Raw genomic sequence first — 14,552 nt, 5'->3', positions numbered from 1 at the left:
ATGTTTTCTCATGGTAAGGTTATAAAATTTTGGCAGGAATACCACAGAAGTAATGTTTTGTCCTTCTGAGTGCATTAGTTAGCCATTGATATGTTCTATTATTGGTTGAGTTAAACTTTATCACTTGGCTAAGGCAGTGTGTGGCAGGTTTCTTCACTGAATAGTTAAATTTTTTCCAGTGATACTTTGAGACCATTATGCTCAATTTTTAATAGGTGGTTGTTCTTATGAATATTGATCTGCTTCGGCAGCAACAGCGTTGGAAAGATGGATTACAAGAATTGAGAACTGGTTTAGCAAGTGTAGAAGCACAGGTAAAGTGTGTTTTACTTTATGTCTCTCCTTTGACCTTTTCAGAATGTGAATATATGAATTGATGAGAAAATGTCTTTAAATTTTTACTAATAAATTCCTAGTATATTTAGAATTCTTTGAATTATATTTAAAGATTATACGTCAACAGTGAATTTACATTTGAAAATATAAAAATAAGTTTCTCTTTGTTTTATGGAATGTCAAATTCCTCAACTCAGAGTTTGTAGTTTTTCTGACTTGGTGCTTAAATATCTGTCATTTGTTAGTTCTCTTTTAGGTGATTGTAACATCCATAGAAAATAAAGTTAGCTTTAGGTAGAAGCCTAATGATTTGAAATAACTATTTCAGAATTTTTTTCTTTTCTTTTGGGTAAAATTTCAGTTCTATTCACATTTTGATGTAAAAGATAATGTACGTAAAGGCGACCAGCACAGAGCCAGCTACATAGTATGTGGTAATGGGATCTTAGTTGAATATTAGTTAGGTGTCTTATACCTTTACATATATTTTTCAGTTTTTATAAATTTAAGAAAAAGCAAAAGTACTAGAATTGATATATTTATGATTGTATGGAAGCAAAAAAATATGTTAACTATCCTGAGCACTCTAATATTTTAAATTTCTCATGTTTTTTAAATATCTAATGGATTATTTAAGGAGTGGGAGGGGAAGAGAAGAGGTATATTTGATGAAACTTTTTGAAAAAGGACTAAGAGTTTTATACAACAAACTGTCTTTTTGTGTACTGTTTATAAGCATGAGGATTAGAGATTTTCATATTTGATGCTGTATAAACTCATACTAAAAGTGGCAATTAAAGAGTTATATATTTTAAGATATTTAAACTGAGAGTTTTTTTTCTTATAATTGTGCTTTATATGACATGAAAGTATTAAATGAAAAATCCATTCTGCCACCTAATCTTTAAATAAAAAACATGAATATAACGTATTAGGGATTCCAAGCAAGTGACATGCATGCGTGGAAACAGCACTGGAATCATCAACTGTACAAAGCTCTGGAGCATCAGTATCAGATGGGCTTAGAAGCACTTAATGAAAATCTGCCAGAAATAAATATAGACTTAACTTACAAGTAAGATGGCTTTAAACCCCAGTTTAATTTTTAATTTATAATTTTCTAATACTTTATATTTTAAAGTTATTTATTTGCTTTCAGACAGGGACGGTTACAATTCAGGCCTCCTTTTGAAGAAATTCGAGCTAAATATTACAGAGAAATGAAGAGATTCATCGGCATTCCAAATCAGTTTAAGGGAGTGGGTGAGGCAGGAGATGAATCTATTTTTTCTATTATGATTGATAGAAATGCAAGTGGATTTCTGACTATTTTCAGCAAAGCAGAAGATTTATTTAGAAGATTGTCAGCTGTTTTACACCAACATAAGGTATAGAACACATAGTTTTCCGTCCTTTCATCGCAATATTTCACCAGATTGAATTAACATTAAATGTACCAATTAATAGTTTATCTTATGTGGCATAAAACTAAAATATGGCAAAGAACCATATTTGTGGATTCTTGTATGAAGGTAACTCAAAAAGTCTGTGGAAGAATAGAATTAAAAGGTTCTCTTCCCATGAACTTTTTGAAGTACCCTCATATAATCTAGATTTATGCTGCAGATGAGAAAAAAGTTATACTAAATTTTTTTTTGTCTATTTTGTGAAGATTGAGAAACCAGATTTTTTTTTTTTTAATTGTTGTGTCAACTTGGAATGTGACATAACGGTCATTTCAATTTTAATTCTTCTGAAGAGAGTATAATTTGAGGGGAAACCCTCAAATGTTAATGAAATCAAGGTGAGTTAACTACTTATTTCTGTTTAAGTGTATCCTCCCTAATTGTTGTGTCAACTTGGAATGTGACATAACGGTCATTTCAATTTTAATTCTTCTGAAGAGAGTATAATTTGAGGGGAAATCCTCAAATGTTAATGAAATCAAGGTGAGTTAACTACTTATTTCTGTTTAAGTGTATCCTCCCAACTAACTCCACATATAAACCCTATTTGCGTTGCTCATTTGTACTGATCCTGAGACATATGACTGAGAATTTGACCAATTCCTTGATTGCCACTGCAGTGCTTCTGCATTATAAATTTCTAGACTTGAGTGGGTGAATTTGGATACTTACAGATTTGTAGCTCCTAGTGGGTCTTGGCTTTGCAGAAGTGATTCTGTGTTTGTATTTTGTTCATCTAATTTGAGAAGAAAATCTAAAGAAAGGGTTTTATTATCTGCTTTAAAAAGTTTATGCTAACTACATTTTCAAATTAAATCTTTTTTTCCTGTTCATCCTGTAGGCTATGTGGTAATGATTACATTTACATACTTAAATTGACATTTCCTTGAATACCCCACACTTGCCCCCTTTTATTGGTCTTAATAGTTGAGTCTTAATCCTTTAAATGTTATTCTATTTCTTTAATACTGTGTTTTTCATTTTTAAAATAGGAATGGATTGTAATTGGGCAAGTTGATATGGAAGCCCTGGTGGAAAAGCACCTTTTTACTGTACATGATTGGGAGAAAAATTTCAAAGCACTGAAAATAAAAGGGAAAGAAGTAGAACGACTTCCAAGGTATTGGAGTCTAATGCAGTACTTATGTACCATAATAGCTTTTGACATGGATAGTAAGGGTATTCTACTCTGTGGTATTGAAGTTAAATCAGCTTCTTATTTCCTCTTATCTCAGCTATGACACTTGAGTACCATCTGCATAGGGCATTACAGAGAATAAAAGAAATTTCCCTTGTAAAAGCTCTTCTGGCTGAGACTTAGTTGGGTAGAATAGACTGGTGGAAGAAGCTTTTATCCAGATCTAGTATGAGGAGCTAATATTTGATATGCATCAGCACAGTATGGTCAGAAGCTACTGATGAGAGCATACTAGAAAATATACAGCTAATGATATTTGACTCTACTTTTCTACTGTTCTACTTCTTTTCAGAATGCCCTGGAATGTATACAGCATTGTATTGTATTAGGTATTGCCCTAAATGTAGACAAAAGCCTCTGAGGGGGTCTTATAACCCAGCTACTTGAGAATATATCCCCCTTGCTTTCTGAAATTCCTACCACTTGGAACCACTTTTAGCAATAAGCTAAAAAGGCCTTGTGAAAGGCCTTGTGTAATAGTGCGTATGTTATAAAGGATAATATCACTTTTATTAATTCATTTGTTTATCCTTTCAATAAATATTTGGTGAGCATTTATAATATGTACAACCATGTGCTATAGGAGTACAAAAATGAAGAAGATAGAGAACTTGACTGGTAGTGCAATAAGACAAATGTATTTGATAATTAAACCAAGTATATGTAGGGGTTAAGTGAGTAGTCTCTGGAGTTAGATTGTTCTTACCAGCTGCATGACTTTGATAGTCATTTAAATTGTGAACCTCGGATTCTGTAGTTGTTTTTAATTATTAGTATTTATTAGTATTGGTATTTTTAAAAAATTTTATTGATATTATTTTTTTACATTCTATGATGTTGTTGCAGAGGAGATGGGGGGGAAGGGGAATGGGGAAGGAAATAGGGTGGGATAAAGAGGAAGGAGCAGGGGTGGGGTAGAGGCCTGTGGCACCCTCTCATTCCTGCATGGGAGACCAGGGGGCTTCCAGCGGTGGCTTGGTCATTGCTGGGCTGGTTGCGGGTGTTGTGGGGGCATGGCTGAGGCCCTTGGTCCCCCACCACCTTGGCTCAGGAGAGCCTAGGGCACTTCCTGTGGCGGCTCAGTGGTCATTGCTGGCTGGTTATGGGTGTTGGTGGGGGAGGGCTGGGGGGCCGAGGGCCAAGGCCCTCGGAACTTCATATCTCAGGGAACTTCTACTCCTTTTAGGTTTTATAGGTGTTCTTTGGTGATGTGAGACATTTAGTAGTTAATATTGAACTTTGTCTCTGGTCTGTGGGTATTTTGTTTTTTTCTTTCAGTTCTATGTTGGATTATTTGCTGTTCCTACCACTTAAACTCTGCACTAGAACCAATCTGCAATCTTTTGCTTACTTCTAAAATGGGGGAACTTCCTGTATGGACTGGTACTTGAGCTCTGTGGTTGAGCTTAATTGTTGCTTTGCTGCTGGTTCCCTGTCAATCTGCAATCTTTTGCTTACTTCTAAAATGGGGGAACTTCCTTTATGGACTGGTACTTGAGCTCTGTGGTTGAGCTTAATTGTTGCTTTGCTGCTGGTTCCCTGTGGAAGACTTTTTGTGCAACTCAGGTTTTAGTGGTTGGCTTTATAGGAACTTCCAGTTCTTGTGAGATCCAGTACACCTGGGTTGTGTGGAAACTCTGTTTGGGGCCTGTGTCTTCAGCAAATTCCACCCCCTGCAGTTCTGTATTCCTGACCAGTTTTCACTGAGTGGTTTTACTCTGACTGGAGGGCAGATCAGCTGTCCTTGCTGTGCCCCAGTGTTCCCCCAGTAGGCCCATCTCCCCTACCGCCTGTGCTCCAAACACTTCCCATGGAGGGGGGGCTATGCATGGGTCCCTTGTGATGACTCACTGGCCTCTGAGTGGCTCCTTTTTTTCAGTTGTGGCTCCTCGCTCCTATGTGGGTCCATGGGAACCCTATTAATAGTCTTGCTGACCTGGGGGCCACCAAGACCCTCTTTTCCCCTGAGCCTCCAAGCAACTTCATTCGAAGGGCACAGCTGCAGCTTTTGCCAGCTCCTGCTCCCTGTGCTCAGCAGCTTCAGCCTTAAAGTGGCTGGGGCTCCAAATGGTCTGAAGGAATGGTGTTTTCTTCCTCTCATCGTGGCTTCTCCTGCCTTCATGCACTCCTTAGGTCTCTCCTCCTCTTCCCCTGAGCTCTAGCGGTCACAGCTTGGCTGTTGTTGACTTTTAATAGTTGTAAATTGGTTGATTTGTGGGAGAGAGTGACTCTGGGGAGCATCTATTCTGCCATCTTGACTGGAAACTTAATTATTATTATTCATACCAGATAGATAGCCAGAGCATACTAGAAAATATACAGCTAATGATATTTGACATTATTTAAAAAAATTTTTTTTGTCTTTTTGTGAGACTGGCCGCACCGCGCTCAGCCAGTGAGCGCCCTGGCCATCCAGTGAGCGCCCGGGCCATCCCTATATAGGATCCGAACTCGCGGCGGGAGCGCTGCTGCGCTCCCAGTGCCACACTCTCCCTAGTGCACCACGGTCTCGGCCCGGAAATAAAAGATCTTATTTATTGGAGGAGGATGAGGGACAAAGAATAGAGAAGAGACAGATTGACTTGATGGTCTGAGCTTGGGTGTTTGGGGTAATGCTAGTGCCAGTAACAGTAGTTTGAAGTAAGAAGAAGGTAGTGCTTTTGTTTTACTTGCATTTGGGGTTTCTTTTCTCTTTGGGTCCTGTTTTTTACTCTGGTCTTTCCTATCTTTTTTGACTTTATGCTGTCACCTGGCTGTTCAAGGACCTCTAGTGCTTCCTCTACTGCTGCTTCTACCATTTGTCTCTTACTGTAGACAGCAATCCGATTTATGCGCCTATCTTCTTTGACTTTATGCTGTCACCTGGCTGTTCAAGGACCTCTATTGCTTCCTCTACTGCTGCTTCTACCATTTGTCTCTTACTGTAGACAGCAATCCGATTTATGCTTCCTTGCCAAAGTTAAACAAAACAAAAAAAGAATGCCTTTGCCACATTACATTTTCCATTTCACTATTTCTTGCTAATGAATTAACATTCATCTGAGTTGATACACACACACATACATACAAACACACACAAATATTTATTTTATTGGTACTTTTTGGAAATATGCTGTAAGATTAGAAAAGCCATATTCTAATGATATATTTCAGATAGTGTAGTAAGAAAATAATTTTGGGGTAGCCCTCCTTCATATACAGTGAGGCCTCTTCCCACTTTATCTGTGGTTGAATGGAACCTCAGTTGCATATTATCAATATTTTCAAATGAAAGGTGAGTGTTAGTCTTGTCCATAGCATTTGATAGTAAGTACAACTTCTTTGCTGTAATTATGTCACTCTATGTTAATTAATTAGCAAAATGCAGTATAAAATGTTTTAGATTTCCTAAAATTATCTGTCTTCATGTATCAAGTATCAGAAATAATGACTTTTTATGTGTCAGAATTTCAGAAATTATATAACTTCATTTATCAGACAAATTGGCTCTTATATCCTTTGATGGTTAAGAACCATAGTTTAAACTCACTAGGTAGTGGGTGATTGAGAATAAATAAATGAAGCATTAAGAGAACATTATATTTTTATTATAAAATTGTGAGTACTTAACATATATAACTTGCTTCTTAAGGATCTCCCCTGGCTGTATGTTTTAAAAAGGGCAAGTAGCTATATAAATAATCTTTCTGGCCAAGATTTCCAAATCATATCTTTTTAACGTTGGTAATTTAAGATAAATATGAGATGTTCCTCAGAAGAAAGAATCAGTCTTCTTAAAACTATATGCCTTTTTTCTGATTATTAAAATAGTCTGTTTATTTTATAAATTTTTTAAAATATAGAAAAGTACAAAGACCATTGCTGTTAATGTTTGGTGTTTTGAACATATTAGTACATATACTTACAAAATTTGGATTGTACTGTATCCTGCTGTTTTTATTTAACACTATCTCATTAGTATTTTGACATACTATTCCTCAAAAAGGTGATTTTTTAAATATATGGAATGTAATAACTTGTTTAGCCATTTTTAAATTTAGCTTGTTTACAAGTTTTCACTGTTATAATTAATGTTTTGATGAAGCTTCTTGTATATAATCTTATATATAAATCTACCTTGAAAATATTCTTAAGATAAGTTCTGAAGGTGGACTTATTAAGAAAAAGTATATGCCTATTTTAAAACTATTTGATATGTAAATTGTTCTTCACCAAGGTTGCATTATTTTAAACTCTGACCAACAGTTCTGAGCATTCTTATTTGCTCACACTGTTGAAGATACAAATTAACCATTCATTACATTTTTTGGTCAATTTGATAGGTATAAAATAGTGTTTTATTGTTTTAGTGCCTTAATAATCTATATCGACTTTCTATATATTTATTTTCTTTCCTTTATCATTATTGTATGTTTTTCAGGTGCAGGATAGTGCATTTAGTTTATAAATATTTAAATAAATATATTATATGCTGTGACAAGTAGAGCTTGTAAAAATTTAAATATATTCTGTTGCTACTTTGGTAATTCATAATGTGCTGCCTTTTTAAAAAAATTGGTACATTAGATGATTAAAAATTGTGGTATTATAACAAAATCATTGTTCAATGGAAAACTTCAAAATGGTATGTATGAGGCATTTTTGCTAAATTAAATCTAAATGTGCTTAAAGATCACAATAATACTTTTGTGTACATTTTAAAATGTATTACACAAAATCATTACAATGTTATAATGAGATACTCTTCCTCTAATTGGTCATTTTTATCTCAAAGTGTGTTCATTGGCCTTTTCAGTGCTGTCAAGGTGGATTGTTTAAATATTAATTGCAGCCCTGTGAAGACTGTGATTGATGATCTCATCCAGAAGTTATTTGATATGCTTGTTCTTTCTTTGAAGAAATCCATCCAGGGTAAAGACATTTTTAATTTTTATTTTTACTTAGTTTTATATGTAGAGGCATGTACTTTGGTAATTATAAACTATGGATCTCAGGGATGATTAAAAATCAAAACTAAACTAGAAAGTATTATGAAATAAAATTTGCTTAAAATGATAATTTTTAAAAAGTAGGAAAGTCCATGTTCAATCCTTAAGAGGTCTAAAACTTGAAATTATTATTTGCAGTCTGAGCCAGTATCAGTTGTTGCCTAGGATACTGAGAAAATTTGTCATATGTTCTGTATAATGTATTTTTCCTTATCTCTCCAAATGTTAAAACTATTTTCCAGAACACTACATTGTTTCCTTTTTCCTTTAAACAGATGTTTTAGCATATTGTTTAAAAGACTGTAAAAGTTCCTAATTTTCAGTAAAATTTACTAAAAATGAATACAGTTTAATTTATTTCTCAGTAATTTTAAGTATAATATGAAACAAACTTTCATAGGAAGAAATGTCTTTGCTTATTCTACATTTTGAAATTTTGTTGTATGAAAAAGCAAATAATAATTTGGGATTTAATATATTCATGTAGTGATTTCTTTTAATACTCCTTGATTTATATAAATTGTGTAATTGAGTATTTTTGGTGTTATTAATAATATTTCTTATATTTCAATATTACCTATTCAGCTCATTTACATGAAATCAATACATTTGTTACTGAGGCTATGGAAGTCTTAACAATTATGCCCCAGTCTGTGGAAGAAATAGGTGATGTAAATTTACAATATAGTAAGCTACAAGAGCAGAAGCCAGAGGTGAGACTCACAAAGTAAAGTTATTATTATTACTTTTTTTTTTTTACTGTACTAGAGATGTCTAAATTAGGTAATTTTATGTGATTATTTAAAAATATATAATCTCAACATTAAAAAGAGGTGCCAAAACACAGAAGCATTCATTCATTCATTTATTCGACATATTTATAGATCATCTGATATATTCCAGGCGTTGTGCTAGAAGGTGTGAACATGCTCTGTTCTCATGGAATGTGCATTTGTATGTGTGTGTATACATGTGTGTGTGTGAGAGAGAGAAAGAATGAGAGAGTGAAATGTTAAAGGAGTTAGAGAGAAAGAGTATGCTAGGGGATGTTACTTAGGGTAAGTGATCATAGGAGACCTTTTCAGAGAGATGGCATTTCAGCTGAGACCTGAAAGATAAGAAGGAGCTAACCATTCTGAGATTTGGGGGCAGAGCATTCAGAAAAGAATGGACAGCAAATACAGAGATCTTAAGGTAGAGAAGGAGCTTGGCATGCTCAAGGAACAGATAGATGTGAATATTATCAAGAAAGTTAATTATCAAGAAAGCATAGTGTTCAAGGAAGAAAGTGATATGAGGTAAAATTGGAAAGGTAGGCAAGGTCCAGATTATGAAGGCATTTTTAGACAACCATAAGGAATTCAATTTTTTCTAAGCATAGTAGAAAATTTTTAGATGGTCTTAAGCAGGGGAGTGATACAACGTGGTTAACACTTTGAAGTGATGACTCTTGCTGCTGTGTGGAAAATGGATTTGAGATAGACAAGAGTAGCAGGGAGACCACTTGTTAGGATATTGCAATATGGTAGGTGGGAGATGACGGAAGCTTGTACCATGTAGTAGTAGTGGAGATGGAGAGAGCTGGAAAGACTGATGATATATTTTGTGGTTAGAACCAAAATGATCATCTGATGTATTAGGTAGAAGGGGAGGTTAGAGAAAAAGAAATTAAGATATCTCTTAGGATTTTGGCTTGAGCATTTGGGGAGGTATTATTGCCATTACCTGACATGATGATGACTAGGGAAGGAATTGGAGGTTGGAAGTGGCAGGGATTTAGATGTCTGTAGAAGGTAAGAACTAGAGATATGAATTTGAAAGAGATCTTTCTATCCATGATATTTTAGCCATGGGATTGGCTTATACCATCTGGTAGATAGCAGACAACCCTGAGCCTTGGAAACTGTAGAGTTCAAGCATTTGAGGAGGTGGCAGAGGAGATAGAGAATGAAGGGGGAAGGAAGACATGAATGTGTAGCATCACAGAAGCTGAGAGGAGAAATAGAATTTGTATGCTAGGAACAGGAAGCAGTTAGGTATTATAAGAGGTAGCATGTGAGGTAGGAAGTGGCATGAGATAATAAAAGAACCAGGCAGAGTCTGGGTCATATGAGCCACATTAAGGATCTTAGGCTATATTCTTTGGACATTGGGGAGTCATTGCTGGGTTTTATGCAGTAAGACAATGTAGAATTCTGTTTTGATATGTCTCTCTGTTGGTATGTGGACTTGAGGGGTAGGACTGGAGGCAGATAGACTAGGAAACTACTGTAATATCTTTACTGGCTAACCTAAGTTCTGTCTACATGTAGGAAATGAAAATCCTATTCTATTTTTTCTCTTTTCTTATTATTTCTCTTAGTTCCTAGTACAGCATGGCTTCTTGGTTTTTCCGCTGGCTTTTCTCTGTTTTTCAAGTGAAACCGATCCTGCCCAGGGATCATTGAGATATATTTGAATTTCTTTTTTTTGTCTGCTTTATTATATATGTACAGTGATTTTTAATTTAAAAATCTTTCAGTGGATTTTATGGCTTTGTTAAGTAGTAAAAGTACAGGTATTAATTCACAGTGATATTTAAAAATCTTTCAGTGGATTTTATGGCTTTGTTAAGTAGTAAAAGTACAGGTATTAATTACAGGACACTGTTGTTTTACAGTGCTTTAAAAGGCTCAGAAGCAATTCAAGCAGTTGAGCACCTGTTGACCTACATTCAGTTTAACCAACTGCTAACTAACCACAACTTAGAGCATTTCAGTAAGAAACTCCGAATTCAGGAGTTTGATTTCACTTCTTTAGTTGTCCATTTCTTAAATACCTTCTTCATGGCTTTCTCTTCTCTATGAAGTAGGATAATTTTGTTAACATGCTCTTAGATAAACACTTATCTTAGCTCTTTTGGAAGTCTCTTTAGCATCTTCTTATGAATCAGGCATTTATAATGAGAATTTTAGTTTGAACAGCTATAGTATTGTCTTTATGGATTCATGGTTTCACTCAGTTTAATATTACTACTTTTGTTATTCCTTTTAACCTCTGATGTTAGAGCGCCTTAGGTGAGCTTGTATATAAGAAGTAAGCATTAGAAATTTATATCTGGGAATTTAACAGATTAAACATATTATTGAAGGGTAAAAATTTTGATTTTAGAAAACCAAATCATGAAACAAAAAATAAAATATAAGTGAAACCTTAAGAGATTTGATAAAATAAGTTATTTTTCACATGTGTGTTTTAACCTTTAGATTTTGCCCTTATTTCAAGAAGCTGAAGATAAAAACAGACTTTTACGAACTGTGGCAGGTGGAGGTTTAGAAACAATTAGTAATCTGAAAGCTAAGTGGGATAAATTTGAGTTGATGATGGAAAGTCACCAACTTATGATTAAAGATCAGGTAAGACTCTTTTAGTTATTTTATTAAAATGGAAACTTAATTTTTTCTCACTTAAGATTTCTTGGTTATGTTTATTCCGTTATAGCTCAAGTTTATAAGAATTTAATGTTGCAGTTAAAATTGACCTCCCTCAGTGCTTTTATAGGAAAATACTTTATATAAATCATGATCATTTCACTTGGTTTTTCTTTCACTTCCTGCCATATCAAAAAGAAAATATTTCCTTTGAAATGTAACCTTATTTTCAGTCTTGTGAATGAATTTACTGTTTACTTACTATATATGGCTTAAGCTGATTTCTGAACTTCATGTTATTTTTAATTACTAAATTTAAGATATCAGTTTGACTATTTTTATGGAGACCCCAAAAATTATAGCCTAAGTTTCTCTCTCAAGTTAGGCTGCAAACTGATGTGGTGCTGCTGCTTTGTGACTTTGTCTAGGGCCCAGGTTTCTTCAATTTTTTTCTCTACCATCTCTAGGGTATTGTCCAAGATGGGTTACTACCACATCCACTTGCTACCTAGTGGGGACGAGGAAAAAGAAAGGGGCACCATCATTAAGGGCACCTGGAAGTTTTTCACAACTATTGCACTATCGCAGTCATATCCTGTTGATCAGAAGTTAGTCTTACAACCCTTAGCTACAAGGGAGACTGGAAATAATACCTTCTTTTATTAAGCAGCTATATATTCAGGTAGACCAACCAGCAGTCATTGAACAAACATTTTCTTTTTTTTGCGGCTGGCCAGTATGGGGATTTGAACCTGTGACCTTAGTGTTATAACTGAACATTTTTTTTTTTAATCACATCACCTTTGTTGATAGTCATAGTAGATGCTGTTAATCACATGAATGATTTCTAAATGATGATAATTGAAGGGTCTTGTTATTGTACATTTATGGTCTAATTTTGTCTTTGAATCATTTTATTGCACTTGAAATCAATAATTAAAATGAAAATAATCCTTTGAAAAGTTAGTGTTGATATTTTTTCACCTTTAAATACAAAATATTGGAAATAAAAATGTGAAAATAAAGTTAAAACTCTGTTGTTTTATAGATTGAAGTGATGAAAGGAAATGTGAAATCACGTCTTCAGATCTATTATCAAGAACTGGAAAAATTTAAAGCTCGTTGGGACCAACTAAAGCCTGGCGATGATGTTATTGAAGCTGGCCAACATAATACTCTTGATAAAAGTGCGAAGTCAATAAAAGAGAAAAAAATTGAGTTCGATGATCTTGAAGTCATAAGAAAAAAGCTGGTGTATGTTTTTTCTTTAAAATTGATAGTGCATATTTTGAAAAAAAGTTTTATATTTATATATCAAGATAGTAATTTTCTTATATCCGCTGTCTTAATACCTTTCCTCATAGACTTCAGCAGTTTTTAAAATACAAATAATAAGGGTTCATGTTATTGCTGTCTTAGGGGTTGTAGTTGGGTTATATAAAGATATCAAGAGAGAGCAAATTTCAAGAAAGATCTAGAAATAGAGTAAAAAATTAAATTTACTTAAAAGTTATACTAGGGGGTTGGAATACTCACTTTCTGTGATCTCATCCTATTTAAAAATGGAAAATAAAATGTTTTTGGAAAAATTACTTTCAATGCCTCTGAGAAAAAAATGAATCTAGCAAAATAAGTGATAGAAAAAGACTTCAAAGGAAAAAAATGGGTTGTCAGTTTATCTTATAATAATACACAGTATTACCTTTGAGCATTGTTTTAGGTTTGGTCTATTTAGAAAAATGTGTCCATATAATACTTGCTTTCATAAGTGAGTGGAGGTTTTTAGTACCATATTTAATAAATGCATTATACTGATTAGTGAAGCATATCTTATATTTTAGAAGCAAGCCAGCCCTTTCAACTGAGAAGACTTTTCTTCTCAGATTAATCCATAGATTTATACAATTGTGAATATTTATATATATACATGGTATATATAAAAATCTCTTTATATGTATTAACTCCATTTTGACTCCTTTGGAAAAAAAATGCATATTAATGAATTTAGTAGAGCCCATATATAAGTAGTTAAAATAAAATTTTCATTTAAAGTAGGTAATTTCCCACTGACTATCTCCACTATCAAACACTCACACACACATGCACACACACAAAATGCAGTTAAATAACTTCTTTATTAATGAATTTAGTAGAGCCCATATATAAGTAGTTAAAATAAAATTTTCATTTAAAGTAGGTAATTTCCCACTGACTGTCTCCACTATCAAACACTCACACACACATGCACACACACAAAATGCAGTTAAATAACTTCTTCATATTTAGCAGTTTTTCTAATTTTAAAATTTAATATTTCAATATTTGTTTCTCTAGTGATGATTGCCATCATTTTGGACTAGAAGAGCCTAATTTCTCTCTGGCACATAGTATCTCTAAAGACATTGAGAGCTGTGCACAAATTTGGGCCCTTTATGAAGAGTTTCAGCAAGGATTTCAGGAAATGGCCAATGAAGATTGGATTACTTTTCGGTTTGATTCAAAAACAATATTTAGACTCATATTTTGGTTGGTTTTTTGGGGATGTGAATTTTAAAATGTGTTTTTGGTATTTTACAGGACTAAGACATATCTGTTTGAGGAATTTTTGATGAATTGGCATGACAGATTAAGGAAGATTGAAGAACATTCTGTAATGACAGTGAAATTACAATCAGAAGTTGACAAATATAAAGTAAGATTGTTTTACTTATTCTCCTAATTAGAAACGATGTTTGGAGCTTTTATTTATTGTTTTATTACATAGTGACTGAACTGTAATTTTAGGTTATGTGTTTTTCCATCAAATTATTCCATTACATGAAAAAATAGGAAATATAGAGTAAACCATAGAAATTATTGATATTTTTGCTACCAATTGGAAAGAAATTACAACTAAGATTTATAGTTAAAGCTTTAAATTAGAGCGTTTATACATCCTAGTGCAACATAGGTCATATCCTAAAATAAAAGTAGAAGTCTTCTATGTCATGTTTTAAAATATATTAAATGAACAAAAAAGGGAAATTTGCATGTTTATCAACAGAAATGTTTAAAATTTATATAATTTTGTTTAAGAATATGATTTCAAGATTATTAAATAAGACAATAATTAAAGTTTTGATAGCTAATAACCATAAAAGCAAATAATAATTTG

General features: G+C 33.5%; 1 protein-coding gene across 1 annotated transcript in view; it reads left to right on the top strand.

The window, feature by feature from the left end:
- LOC103600377 (cytoplasmic dynein 2 heavy chain 1-like) overlaps window positions 1-14,090 on the top strand; it is a gene marked incomplete at its 3' end in the record, with an annotated part of 33,507 nt that extends 19,417 nt beyond the window's left edge. The window contains exons 15-24 of the mRNA XM_008584640.1: window positions 216-314; window positions 1,272-1,411; window positions 1,496-1,724; window positions 2,795-2,922; window positions 7,796-7,911; window positions 8,574-8,701; window positions 11,234-11,383; window positions 12,447-12,652; window positions 13,733-13,888; window positions 13,976-14,090. Of these exons, the coding sequence (XP_008582862.1) occupies window positions 216-314; window positions 1,272-1,411; window positions 1,496-1,724; window positions 2,795-2,922; window positions 7,796-7,911; window positions 8,574-8,701; window positions 11,234-11,383; window positions 12,447-12,652; window positions 13,733-13,888; window positions 13,976-14,090 (1,467 nt within the window). The remainder of the gene's footprint in view (window positions 1-215; window positions 315-1,271; window positions 1,412-1,495; window positions 1,725-2,794; window positions 2,923-7,795; window positions 7,912-8,573; window positions 8,702-11,233; window positions 11,384-12,446; window positions 12,653-13,732; window positions 13,889-13,975) is intronic.
- Between the last annotated feature and the right edge of the window lie 462 nt (window positions 14,091-14,552).

The sequence above is a fragment of the Galeopterus variegatus genome, unplaced genomic scaffold (assembly GCF_000696425.1).
Source record: "Galeopterus variegatus unplaced genomic scaffold, G_variegatus-3.0.2 Scaffold3326, whole genome shotgun sequence".
NCBI lineage: Eukaryota > Metazoa > Chordata > Mammalia > Dermoptera > Cynocephalidae > Galeopterus > Galeopterus variegatus.
The sequence above is the reverse complement of the archived record's forward strand: the minus strand, read 5'-3'. Positions and strand labels throughout refer to the sequence as shown.